Raw genomic sequence first — 14702 nt, 5'->3', positions numbered from 1 at the left:
TATATTTAAAGCGAGTTTTTTGGGCAGTGTAGAGTAGGGCTTGTTGTTTGTCATTTCTCCGATCACAAATGCAGACATGGTTTTATGTTTACGCGGCACGATGCAACGCAACGAGTAGAAAGACAGTATAAGTCATTATAATCCGTAATTATGTCCCCACTGGATGCAACAAATGCCTCTTTATAATGGGTTTTAATGTTTTTGTCTCGTCGCTCCGGCCGGGACAAAGTATCACAATATGGTAAGGGGTGTAACATTTCCGTCACACTGGATAGCTGGCCAATCACAGCACACCTCGCTTTTCCAACGGATGAGCTTTGTAAATATCGACGTGTTTCAGAAAGGCGGGGCATAGAGGAGAAACAATAATGTACAGTATGTGGAAAATAATGTGTTTTTTTTAACCTTAAACCGCATAAACACGTTTCATTACACCAAATATACAAAATAATGTTCTTTTTAGCAACATCATATGACCCCTTTAAAGTTGACCAATGCAAAAATAGGCTACATGCTGTGTCAAACCAATGTTAATTACAGAAGTTTTAATCATTTTTATGAAACAATTTTTAAAAAGCCAACCAATATGAAGGCTGTATTATGTAAAAAAAAATGAAAAAGATATACTTTTAATAAAAGATACTGTAAAACCCATTGAATGGCAGAGATCTAAACTCGAGGCTACAGAAATGTTTTTTTCTTTTTGCTGTCTTGACAATAAATTTTCTGCTATATTGTGGCTAATATTTTTGGTTATATTGAGGCCACTATTTTTGTTTTTACATTCATAGTTGTTTTAAAGGGGTGATTATTTATAGTCTGTATGTTTATAAACGCTAGGTAGGCTACATGTTTTATAGAGCTAAATAATTGAAGCTCAATAAAAAATGTTATCGTTAATGTAATAAAGCTATTGATTATTTAACTATAAGTATAATTTTATAACCTATATTAACATTATTATTATTATTAGGCTATTTGTATGTTTGTATAGTCTACTATTGTGACTCTCTTACAATGTACTAATTTTTGTGAAATTTGCCCTCTAAAATTCCAATGCAATCATTATTTTTTTTGTTGTGTGAACACAAAACTTCACTGACATGCTTTAAGAGTCAACTATTCAATGAAGTTGGGTTTTGACTGAAAGGTTCAACTGCATTCTCAGAACAAGAGTATTTTTCATAAATGTCAGGTTGGCGATAATTGTCACATTTATGTCGGGTTTTTATGTATACAAGTTTTTTATATATACAATTTATTGATTACAATATCCGTTGGCCAAAACCATTTTTAGAATTCTTGTACATTACCTTTTATCTTTTTGAGGTTTGAATGGTTCTGTTCGTCATAATTGTTTTACTGTTTGAATTTTGCTGCAAAGGTTCCAATTATGAAGTTACTTGTTACAATAGGTCAACTTGTTAAACGAAATGTTTTTTTCTTATTTGTGACGGCATTTTTGCTAATGCTTTAATTGTTTTGCAATAATTAAATTTAATTTCAATAATTTAATTAAAAAGTGCTGGGCTAAAATGTTGATTTATAGGCCTACCCCATCGAAGGTTTTTATGGTCTCTAAATGTATGTTCATATGTCAAATATTCTGTAATGCAGCCTAATCTATTAAAGACACAAACCGTTTTGGAAGCTAACATAAGACAGCTCTTATGTCTTTATTTATGACGATATTTTTATTCCAGACAATAAAGGGAATTGGTTTTATCAAATATGTTATTCTTGCCCCGTCTCTCCTCTCAAAGCTTTAATGACAATGTTTTATGAAGGTTGACTTTGCTCAGTATCATCTGAATATTTCACCCGTCATAAATCCAGGGTTGTTAATCAATAATCAATGGAAATTGATTTCTAGTTGATGCTGAAGGCTGCTGTATTCGCTTTATACATCTGAATATAAACTCACTTTCTGCTCCATTTCAGATCCGAAGCAGCTCCCATCTTCAGTTCAGACAATCTGGACAAACTTCACGATTTTCTTTTCTGTGCTGCTATCATGTGGTCTATTATAACGACAAACCCCGAAAAATAAGCAGAAATATATAGGCTACGGTTAATTGATATTCCACAAGTAATTATGCTATTCATATTCCTTTGCTTTCATTTGCATTCAAATACTTAATATATTGAACGTAAACATGTATAATGCATACAATTTTGTCATTCATTCATTTTCTAGACGAGTTAACCATTCGTTTAAATTGACATTCTCTCAACACAATGAGTGACCGGAACCGGAAAATATGCCACAGAAATAAATACAATGTACACACTGTAAAATAGCCTACAGGAAACAGTTTATCTTTTAAAAGTAGTTCTAGATATGTTTGTAAATGAATAAAATTGGATTAAACAAAAAATCCTATTTTCAATGGGTTTCGCGCACCTTTCGATCAACTTTCATAACTTGTCCTTTCGTTTGTAACACTGACTTTTTTCATCTAATAAAGAAATCAGCGGCAAAGAGAATTTAGAAATTAAAAATATTGTAGAGTTGAGTATATTTAAAGAAAAAAAACTTCCATTACCTGTCAGTCACCTTAATAACAACATGCTTATGCTAACTGCATGTGTTACTTATATATATTATTATAGCCTACTTTTACATTTTATTATAGGCCCTATGTATTTTAAACTGCCAATAACTGCTGTTTACACAGGTACCTTACGTTTTTATATCAAATTTTATCTCAACATATAAATCTATAATTTTAAGTAAAGTAACAGATTAATAGTGTTTTTTTAGAGTCTTGGACTTGGGGAAAAAAAAAAGTGTTTTTCAAATATTTCCGTTTTCGAGACGTGTAATTCTGCCACCAGGAGGAGATAAAAATACACTACAGTAATCATAATATTCACGAGACAGAATTTTGATTAATTACAAGTAATCCAGTCTAATTTAAAACTCCAATTTTCAGAAATCTTATGATCAGAACGTAAACCGCAATAAATGTTTGACCATTTTTTTCTTTATATTACTAAAACATTCCATTCTGAAAGTGTAGATCCTAAAACTACACTCTAAAAAAATGCTGGGTTAAATACAACCCAGTGCTGGGTAAAATAGGGACAATAGGGAAAATATTCCTTTCATAAAATGCATGCAACATTTAATGCCATGACTATGAATTTTGCTCCTATTTAAGACCTTTTCCAAGGCCTTAATTTGTGGAAGAGTGAATTAAGACTTTTTTAAAAACCCACAGAAACCCTGAAAACACACACTCGACATCGCAAACTCTCCATGCTTGAATAAACGGGACCAACATGTAACTTAAACAAGCTTATTTTTAATGGATCTGCAAAATCGTTTGAATTTCCAAAGAGAACGCTCCCCTCCCTGACACGTATCTGGACTAGAAGAGATACTTCCTGTCAATTACAAACATGGCAAAACTTACAAAAGACCCCAAAAAAACAGCATGCAGGAGAGAATGAGTAACTGAGTGAGGGAAAACAAAACAAAACATACAGAGGAGATTCATTAAACATTCTGAAAAACAAACTCAATTTAAAAAAAACAAAACAAAAATATATATAATGCCATTCTCTTCTGAGCAAACAGATTGAGTCCGGATGGTTCCACTCAGGTGTGTTGGGTTGGGTTAGCGGGTCAAGCAGAGAGGAGAGGACCAGTGTGTGTGTGTGTGCGCGCAACTGTTACAGAAAAGTGATGTTTAAATGTGTGTTTGGGGGATGAGCTCTAAGGCTCTACATTAAGGCACCGGACGAAAGAAATCAAATCAGAGAACAAAAAAACCCAGCTAGAGAAGATCTCTCACACTAACACACAACACTAACCACCCCTGGACTAAAAGTCTCGTCTAGGATGTCGTACGGAACGCTACGCCGCTCCTCTGTGCCGACAGACAACATCTCCAGGTCCACTGACGGTCTTTATGTAGTGGTGAATGCACTTTTTGCTTAAATTCATTTCTTTCTTTAAACTTTAAAATAAGAAGAAACATGAAAGGACTTTCTCTTTACATTTGTATTTTTTTTTTGTCAGAAATAAAAATGATGTCAGCAAGCAGTCGTGAGTGTGAGAAACATTAGAGATGTATTTTACAGAGAATCCCATGAGGAGAGAACGGAAGAGTGTTAGACAGAAACGAGGGATGAGTGAATGAGAGAGAGAGAGAGAGAGAGAGAGAGAGAGAGAGAGGGATATAGAGAAACAGATGGTGTGTGTTTGTGTAAAGTGTGTGAGTATCTGTGTGTGTATGTTCAACTGCAGCACTTGGTCTTCCATCCTGTGACTCCGCCTCCAGTGCTGATGTCCACGTTTTCACTGTTGGGCTCTTTTACGGGCGTCTGCAAATGAAAACAAAAACACAAATAAAAGATTTTGCTTTTGCACACATCACATTTTGAGTTGTTGGCGTGAAGCTGAGATTGTTTTGATAGCTTGCTTTGGTCTGTTTGGTTTCCGGTCTCAAACTCACACCACTGGTTGAGTCATCATGTTTCGTCTGGCCAGAGGACAACTGGCCCCCCGACTGAGCCTGGTTTCTCCCAAGCTTTTTTTTTTGTCCATTTTTGTCACTGATGGAGTCTTGATTTCTTGCCACTGTGGCCTTTGGCTTGCTTAGTTGGGGACACTTAGGCCCTGTTTACACCTGGCATTAAGATTCATTTTCAGTGATCCGATCACAAGTGGACAACGCTAAATACAGATGTTAATGGAGTCTAAAACGTTTTGAGCTTGTCCACTTTCAACTACTTCCAGAGGTAGACTTTTTAAGACCTGCACAAATGAAATTAATACCATATAAGCGGAGTAGGGCTATATCTATGGTATCATATTAAACCAGAAAATGACTGTAAAAAGCATGATTTACAGTTCAGATACAGGTTTTCACAAAACAAAAAGTTTTATAAAATGATAACCGTCACATTTAGGCCTTTAAACCATTTTTAAGAAAAGCTATGAGTCAACAGTATCAATGATTACATTACTTTAAACAATTATTATCAATCAAATATATTAATTTAATAACATAAATATATCTAAAATATGGGTCAATTTTTTTCGCATTGGTCTGAACAAAACCAACAGAAGGGCTTATTGAAAATGCACAGCTTTCGAAACGGCAGAAATATAGTGTTTCCCCGGTAACCGCAGTTCACAAAGCAGCTTTATTCAATTAAATCAATAGCCTTTTGAAGTTTAATTGTCACATTAAGCCTTATCACAATTCTTGTCTTTCCATCCCCAAATTAAAGACCTCTTGAAATCAGAATTAAGGCTTTCCTGTACCACTTAAGATTTTTTTATGGCCTTAAATTTGATAACTAAATTTAAAACTTTAAGGACCCACGGAAACCCTGCTCCACTGACTGAGCTGATTCCTAAACATTACAATGTTCATTTCCTATCCAACAACATTAGAATGTTAAATTAGATTTAAATTAATTTACAATTGATGTGTATGTGACCCACTAAAATTACATGTTTTTCTTTTCAGTAGTTTAGTTTTGCATACACATAAACAAAAGGAGAAAACAGAGAAAAACAGAATAAAATTACATGATAGGAATCAAATAAATAGGCCTACATGAAATGTGTTTCAGTGAAATAATTAACAAATTACCAAACCAAAAAATTTTTTATGGCTGCACCACAAGTTTAAGGAAAAAGAGACGGCTGAAAACACATCCTGTTTGTTTTCTTCATTTTATAAAGGCAGTTTTGTTCTTATTACGAGTATACATAAATAAAAGTAAACTCTTTACAATTTCAAATTATGTCTTACTCCTATCTTTATGACCAAAAATGACAGAATATTTCATTTTTTCCCGCTGTGACAAGGACAATATCCATTTAATTTTTTGTAAGGGATCATTTATAGCATTGCTAGATGTTTATAATGAATGCCATTATAATTTGTGTTTTATTTTATAATTGTATATATAATTTTGTACTATAATTTTATAGCTACTTATATTTTCAGATTTTTATCTTATTCTGTTCTGAATACCGATAAAATTTAAAGAATTTGCCGACAACTTATAGGTGACTGCTGGTGTGAACGGGAATGTGTCTCCCTTGTCTACTTGTGATCCGATCGACCAAAACACATCATAATACCAAGTGTAAACAGGGCCTCAATTTTTGCCAATACTATCGACTTGACTGCACACACTATTGGAAGAGAACTAGGGCTGTCAAAAAAAAATTAGAATTTCGAATATTCGTCAAATTTAAAATAAAAATCCATATTCGAATGCAAAAACATTGCATTCGAATTTTAGGTGTGCGTTAAGGAGGCAGCCTTATCAGTGGCGCACGAGATGTGATGACGATGTAAGTGTTATTGCATTTTAATGTTTTTGTTAGCCTATCAAGTTGAAGCCACTAGATGCGGCGCTGCTGTGTTGTTGATTACAAATATTGCGGGGAAAGATAACATCAATGCGGAGAAGATCTTGTTTACGTCAAAACTAAAAACCAAGCCATTCACACAGAATGCATATTTCGCGCATTTTCTAGAGGGAAATCTATCACCGTTGCACTCGCGTCTCGCACAAGAGAACCGCATATTTAGAAAGCCATGTAAAATTAATGCAAGTTCAACTTTGAAAAAACATATCTCGAGACTTAATGGCGTTTTTTTTCCCCCCGTCCCACTGCAATTCGTGTTTTTAAATGAAAAAATTTACTCTGTGTGATTGGCTTTCGGCCCTTTGTATTAAACTATGAATACATACATGATGCTGTTTTGTTTATAGTTGTTTAAGCAACTTAATTAATTATAATTGGTTTATAAACATTATTTTAAACATTATGCACTTTTTTTCCACAGATAGCCATGTTATCTTATGCTCGATGCGCCCTCTTGTGGCCTCAGGACTGAAATTATGCATTTTAAATTCGAATATAATTCGAATTTTGATCATATTTAAGCACAAAATTCGAATTTTGTTTTTCAGCCATTTTGACAGCCCTAAAGAGAACTGAACTGAACTGGACGATGACGTCACTGAATCAAAGACGAACTGCCTATAACTGAAAAATTTACTGTTTACTATTGTCCTCACAGCAGAAATCTATTTTTGTTTGCATTATGGTCACACTATTTTCCTGTTGGAACACTGTAAAGCTGCTTTGACACAATCTGTATTGTATAAAGTGCTATATAAATAAAGGTGACTTGACTGTTGCTGTCCGGCTGATCAGGATTCTCAAACAAACAGAGCCATGTTTTGATAGAGCCACAGTGTTCATTAGGTTGTTTTAAACATATGCAAGCTGACATTATCAAATGTCACTCACTTTGCAAAAAAACAAACAAAAACCGTCTTGAAATTCAAAAGCATTGACTGCGTGATGAAGCTTATTAGAATGCAGTTAGAATGCCAATGTTAATTCAAGTTATGAAAGCAAAAAATATCCCTGTATGGGTTTTTGTTTTTATATTTATATAGTTAAGTAATATCACACAACCAACAGTGCTGTTTTCATAAATATTGTGAGTGCAATTGCAACTGACAACAGTTCAACAAACAAAAAGTTAATATTGAGTGAGTTACATTTTAGGCACAATATTGTCTGTTTTGTCAATGAAAGTAGTTACAAACAAAGCCGAAGCAGAACATTTGTGCATCTCAGACCAACACTGCACTGTTACGTTTCTGAATGAAAGTCGATGATTCAATGATCCATTTATAAACAGAGTCACTTGGCTAATTTCTAAATGAATCAGCAGTTTTGAACAAATTGTTTGAATTAATGATTCAATGATGAATGATTCAATTAATTCAGACAAGAGACCTACTGCCACCTACTGGTGGTTTTAGTGTCATGTTTTTTTATCCATTACAGGCCTAAAGCAGCCAAAGTACCAGCATAAAAACACATTCAGCAAAATATTGTTTAATTATCGTAAACAAAAAACGCATTTCGAGATATAATTTCTTGTCAGTATCACGCACCTCGAGACTTACAGGAGAATCAACCTATGAATGATTACTTATAGCTGTCTCTACATATTAAGATGGGAATGGAAACAGATTAATGGGGCTTTGGGGCAAAAATGACACCAAACCTTATAAAAATGGCCTCAAAATTCAAGATATGAAGGCACAAAATGACCCTGTGTGAGTTCTTGTTTTATAATATTTATAACATGATATAGTTACGAAATATCACATAAGCAAGAGTGTTGTTTTTCCCAAGTATCAGCACAATTGCAAATGTGATGTTGGTTTTATATTTACAACAGTTCAATAAACAATTATATTGAGTGAAATACATTTTTGGACAATATTTTCCACATGTTTATCCCATAATTTAATATTTCTATATTTAAAATGTTATATATAAAACATTAATCTCATATATAGCATTATTTATGCAGTTGCAGTATAAATGCATAGTGTGTGTAAATACATCTAAATGCCACTTCAAATGCCGTTTCTGTGCCACTCCTGCAGTACAAATATGGATTTTGTTGATACTGATTTAACTTAATTGGTAACAGCCCTATGGTGTCTTATTTCACATCATTTGACATAAATAGATGCCGCATTTAATAAGGTTACAAAAAAATTGGAGACTCAACACATCATCCAGAAATGAAAGTTGTGGAAGACCTCCAGAAATTAGTGTACTTATTAGTTTTACTATCGAATTGAAATAATGACTCCAATCAAATCGGATCATGAGATTACAAACTATTCCAACCCCTATTTGATGTAAACTACAAGCACAATCCAAATCAAACCACTAACTAACGATTCAGTGAGCTGATGGTGATTTGTTTTGTTGCATTATGAATCAGAAAAAAATCCATACAGATTCATTTCTGCTCTGTGCACTATTAGAAATGGAATAATATTATATAGAAAAGTAAACACCAAAAGCAACGAACCGAGCACTGAATATACGAGAGAGATCAGCTGCTGTGACAGTGTATTTATGAGTCAAATGACACAAAATCGATGCTCTTTTGCATTGCAATGTTTTCGCTTAAAAGCACAATACCAATGGTGTTATCAGTCAGTCATTCCCGAACTCACCTTTCTGAGAATGTCTTCTGCTAATGTGAGGAACGCCTTCTCGATGTTGATGTTAGCTTTTGCACTTGTCTCGAAGAAGCGAATCCCGTGTTCTCTCGCGATCTGAGGATTGGCACAAGAACAGTTCACATTCATTGTGTTTGCAGGTCTGAAATAATATGTATGAACCCATTTGGGATTTGGGGATATGATTACACAAATTCTTACAGATAAATAAACACTTAGGCAAGGTGCTTCAATACGGTTACTGACAAATATTCAACAAATAAATTGACTCATAGAATACTGAAAAAACCTAGTCAACCAAAGTCTCAACTAGTGGACAAAATGCCCATCCTGACTAGGGTTTGCGTATTAAGACAAATTTCACGATTCGATTCAATTTTGATTCACCAGCTTGCGATTTGATTAAAATTCAATCTCAATTCAGTATCGATTCATTTAGATATGCATGCAATCAGGGGTAGTACGTCAATTTTTTTTCCAAGGAAAAATGTCTCAACTAATGCTGTTAACTATACAATAAACCCTGTCAGTTGGTACATTAATGTGATTAGTAAACAAACATTTAAATTGCACATAAGGCGGTTTTTAATCGATGTGATACAATTCACGACACTGATTTCACAATACAATTTTCTCATGATTTTTTTAAAAACAAAATTAGATTTAAGACAAATTATAAATGAAAAGGTATCCTTTTATTATTACTTAAATATAAATGTAAGATAAATTTAGGATAAAATGGTGCACATTTCTTTGTGAAATTGAAATGTGTCAAATAACAAAACTAAACTGAAATTTTAAAACAAATCCCAAATCAAATAAATAAATAATACAAATCAAAGAAATATCTTCATATAAACAAACTAAGGCTTTGCCTGTGCTCTTTCCATTTAAAATTAGAGGCAACCACTTCATCTGAATCACAATCCAAACAAAGATGCTGCATACATGCATTGTATAATTGGAAATTTTAAACAAAAACAGAACACTCCGACTTTAGTTTTGTGAAACTATACTACATAAAACATCTGCACGAAACCAAAACAACAGACGGGCTGAATGAGACGCAGAATCACTCTCTAACAGCAGGTGGCGCTTATGGAACAGCAGCAATACAGCGTTTCCATGGTTACCACTGTAAACAAAGCAGCACTGTGCTTATGAAAACATTTATATGCTTTAATATGCATTATACAGAGGCAAGATGAAAAGAAAATACCACCTAAACTTTTCTAAAGACAGTTCCCCTCGAGAGATACATTCATATAAATAGGGCTGGGTATCGTTCAAAATTTTTCGATATCGATACCGATACCTTGACTTCGATACCAGTTCCTGAATGATACTTTTTTTAATACCAATTTTATGAAATCAATTTTAACAAGATTACATTATCTAAAAAACAACAACTTTGGTTTTATTTTTCAGCTTGTTGATGTTTAAACTCAAAGACTCATCTCCTGAGCCACTGCACAAAGGATCAAAATGTAACCAACACAATAAATCAGTGCAAAATGCATGAATGTTCACATAACACGCGCTTTCGGTCGTGTAACGTTAGTATGAACAGACATCTGCATATGATCGGAACTCCATGCAGCTCCCACACTACTCTCCATTGGAAATTAATGACCGTCGCTTGAAATGTCTTGTCGCTTGTCATTTGTCGGAGATAGTGGAAAGCCGGCTTGAAACGCAGTGGAAAGGCCAGTATGACAAGGATCGTTTTCATTTTAAAACAACTAGTAGGTGTGTTCGACTTGACGCGGACCGTCTGTGCAGACCGATCAGTGTATTACAGTACCATGAGAGCTAAAGAGAGCAGACTGCTCCGTTCGCTTTCGAATCGCTCTCGCGGATGATCGATTTGCACCACACCTCAACTAGTAGAAAACACCGGCTAGTGCTGCAGGCTTATTGGCTCACTGACGCTGATGAGATTAACCCCTTAGGTATTGAAATTTGGTACCGAACGACGAGACGTTTTTCGATATTCGATGGTATCGAGGCAATTCGGTCGGTGCCTAAAAAGTATCGAACTCGATACCCAGCCCTACATATAAACTCCCACCGCCAAATGTATCGCGATTCATTTAACATCACAACCAATCTGAATCGTCACATATTTGTATATCGATGTTCAACCGGCTTACATCGGTTGAACATCTTACATCGTTACATCCCTAATTAAAATTGATATTTTCAACCCAGCCTGAATCTTAACTCATCCACAATCCCTCACCTGTTCCCCCTTGGCTTTTGGTACGATACGTTTGTCCTCCATGTCACACTTGTTGCCTAGCAGCATCCTCTCCACATCCTCATTAGCATGCTGCAACAAACATACACACATTTGAGATGATGCATTCTCACTAAATACTGATGTTCAGACTGAGAGTACTTAAAGTGGCTTCAGAAGTCACAGAAGAAACAGTACTGAAGAACTGAGTTTGCATCAGTGGTGCAAGTGTGTGAACGACAGGCCACCAAACACACAACCACATCCCTCGTGGAGTCTCATGTTATATGAATTCTCTTGAAATTGCTGATTGTTTGGAAATTCTGCATAACTCATCAGACTGAAAATCTAACAGTCAGCAGTTTCACTCCATGACTATGTATCTGTAAGTTGGTGTTTTTACAGGACTAGAACTTCAAAAGTCCTACACCAGCGGTTCTTAACTCAAAAATGGGTCATAGGTATGTTCTATTTATAACAACACAATAATAAAAAGCAACTAACCACATGATCATGCACAGTTAGGCTACTAAAATAAATGGGCTTATTAACTTTTAAAAGGGAAAAGAAAACACTTCCCATATTGTTTTGTCATTGACGTCAAGAGATGCTTGTCCAAACAAACTCTGTATTTAGGTACAAATTCATTGTGTCTCAAAAACCATGAACAAAACTATGCAAGATAAAGGAAAACTGCATGCAATATGGTTTCACCTGATCAGTCAATTATTGGCCAACATTTTCCTATTCAGCCCATGTCATAATCATTTTACATGTTTACAAGTTTTTTTATATTTTATTTTAATTAATGTTCGTTACAAGTAATGAAAATATTTTTATGGTTTTCGTTTTAGTTGACAATTCTAGTTATGTTAGTTCTTATGAAAATGAGAGATTCAAATTCAAATGAGAAATCTAATTCAAAATATTAACAGTATATCAATGATACTAAAATAACACTGCATTATTTTTAAGTTTAATTTTAAGCACACTTTTGTTAACTATTGTGTATGTCAAATGTAAAATCTGGGTCTTAGGGCAAAACTAGTTTTAAAGATTATCTACGCTACAATCACAACATTTTCTGTTCAGACATACACAATCCTATTAAAGGGATAGTTCACCCAAAAATTAAAATTCTGTCATCATTTACTCACCCTCGTGTTTTTCCAAACCTGTATGCATTTCTTTCTTCTGTTAAACACAAAAAATGACATTTTGAAGAATGTTGGTAACCAAACAGTTTTGGTTCCCATTGACTTATACAGTATTTTTTTTTTCATACTGTGGAAGTCAATGGGAACCCGCAACGATTTCGTTACCCACATTCTTCAAAGTATCTTCTGTAATGTTCAACAGAAGAAAGAAATTCATACAGGTTTGGAAAATCCTGGTGAGTACATGATAACAATTTTCATTTTTGCGGGGAACTATCCCTATAAAACATCACTTCCTGAATGGCAGTAATCTGAGGGTTAGAGTAAGGTTGTGTAGTGACTGACCTCATCGATATTTCTGAGCCATTTGCTGATGTTTTCGAAGCTCTTGGTGTTGGTGATGTCATATACGAGCATGATTCCCATGGCCCCTCTGTAGTAAGAGGTAGTGATGGTGTGAAACCGTTCCTGTCCCGCTGTATCCCTGCACAAACACATCGACAACCACAATCAAACACTACAGCAGCCCAGACACTCAGGGACCCAATGTATCACAGAATACAGAAAATCCAAATTAACTGGCAATAACTGGTGACCACAGCTGACTAGTTAAGCACCACCAATTGTTACTAATCAATTCTAAATCATCAACTGTTGTCTTCTGCTATACTGCTGGACAATCAATTGTGTTTCAATAGGCTACAAGGCAATTTCACAGAGAGTATCCAAAATGGGAAAACACAGTATTGGGGAAATAAACATGAGAAACAGAATAAAATCTGATTCCTATTTCAATAAAAATCCACCAAACCTGTAAAACGTCATTCATTCAGACAGATTCAGATTCAAAAATGGAGCCAAACGTCACTGTTTCTCACATGCAACTTTAATTTGATTAAAGACATTTTTACTTCAATGAGAGTGTAATTATCTGGGTGCTTTTCTCTTTAATATTTGCAGTAAACTGTGTCTTAAAAAACTAATGTGTCACTGAGACACAGCCAAAACTGTTGTTACTGTCGTTACTCCAGAATGATAACATTCCTGGCCACAAGCCACCAAATAAAACTATGAGGAACAACATTATCATTATAGGAGTTGTTTGGATGGTAACTTTCCAGATAACTTGTCAATACATTGTTTTATTTTCAGACTAAAGCCATTTACATGCATTTGGTGCATGACAGGTGGTAATTTTGTATCCTGCATATAAAAAGGGCTACATAATATATAGAAATTATCGAAATATCGCAAATGTACAAATCACAATATGCATATCACAGCTTGCAAAAACGGAATGATTTTAATAGTTTCCAAAATGTAAGCTCCGGTGAGAAGTGGCAAACGTGGAAGCGCGGAAGCGCAGAGGAGAGAGCAAAACAAAACACCGGTCACAAATCAGAAGTACAAAAATTAGGATTTGTACAGAAAAACGTCAGAGGATTTCGATATAAGCCAAGAGGAGACTGATTTCCCTTTACTGTAAACAAAACTTGGTTCTCGCGAGACTAGCATATTCTCACCGGAGCTTACGCTACACGCCTACTTCATCCACTGGAACACCACTCTCTCGTGAACACGGGTACAACAGTTAGCGGAAGCTAGAGATTACGTTTTATAAAGTTTTAAATATGAATATTTTTCTTACACAAATGCATCGCTCTGCTTCAGAAGGCCTTTATTAACCCCCTGTGCTGTGTGGAGCACTTTTTATGATGGATGGACACACTTTATTTTGCTTCAAAATCTTGACCACCATTCAGTGCCATTATAAAGCTTGGAAGAGACAAAATCCAAAAGAGAGTAGGCATGGGGCAATTTTCATTTTTGGGTGAACTATCCCTTTAATGTAGCTCTTACGAAGTTGTGCAAAGAATTTGTCGTATTTAAAGGGGTCATATGATGCTTTTTTAAAGATCATTATTTTGTGTATTTGGTGTAACAGAATATGTTGACATGCTTTAATGTTCAAAAAACACATTATTTTTCAAATACTGTACATTATTGTAGGTCCTCTATGCTCCGCCTCTCTCAAACGCTTCGTTTTCTACAAAGTCCCTCCTTCCAACAAGCGCAGTCTGCTCTGATTGGTCAGCTGACCCAGTGCATTGTGATTGGCCGAACACCGCAAGCACTCGTCGGAAATGTAACGCCCCTTACCATAATCGCGAGCTTCATCTTTCAAAATAAATGTAAAGACAGAGCCCGAAAGGACAGAGTCGCCGCGTGACAGACACAGTGATGAAGCTGGTATGTGTTTG

The 14702-nt window shown here is 35.0% G+C and overlaps 1 protein-coding gene across 1 annotated transcript in view; it reads right to left on the bottom strand.

The window, feature by feature from the left end:
- Positions 1 to 3288: 3288 nt before the first annotated feature.
- LOC107697207 (ras-related protein Rab-10-like) overlaps positions 3289 to 14702 on the bottom strand; it is a 24510-nt gene continuing 13096 nt past the window's right edge. Inside the window, exons 4-7 of the mRNA XM_016497893.1 lie at positions 12787 to 12925; positions 11288 to 11377; positions 9040 to 9141; positions 3289 to 4332 (exon numbers count right to left, since the gene is read on the bottom strand). Coding sequence (XP_016353379.1) covers positions 4246 to 4332; positions 9040 to 9141; positions 11288 to 11377; positions 12787 to 12925 — 418 coding nt within the window. The 3' untranslated portion in view covers positions 3289 to 4245. The remainder of the gene's footprint in view (positions 4333 to 9039; positions 9142 to 11287; positions 11378 to 12786; positions 12926 to 14702) is intronic.

This window comes from Sinocyclocheilus anshuiensis, unplaced genomic scaffold (genome assembly GCF_001515605.1).
Source record: "Sinocyclocheilus anshuiensis isolate Anshui unplaced genomic scaffold, SAMN03320099.WGS_v1.1 scaffold38, whole genome shotgun sequence".
NCBI classification, from domain to species: domain Eukaryota; kingdom Metazoa; phylum Chordata; class Actinopteri; order Cypriniformes; family Cyprinidae; genus Sinocyclocheilus; species Sinocyclocheilus anshuiensis.
The sequence above is the reverse complement of the archived record's forward strand: the minus strand, read 5'-3'. Positions and strand labels throughout refer to the sequence as shown.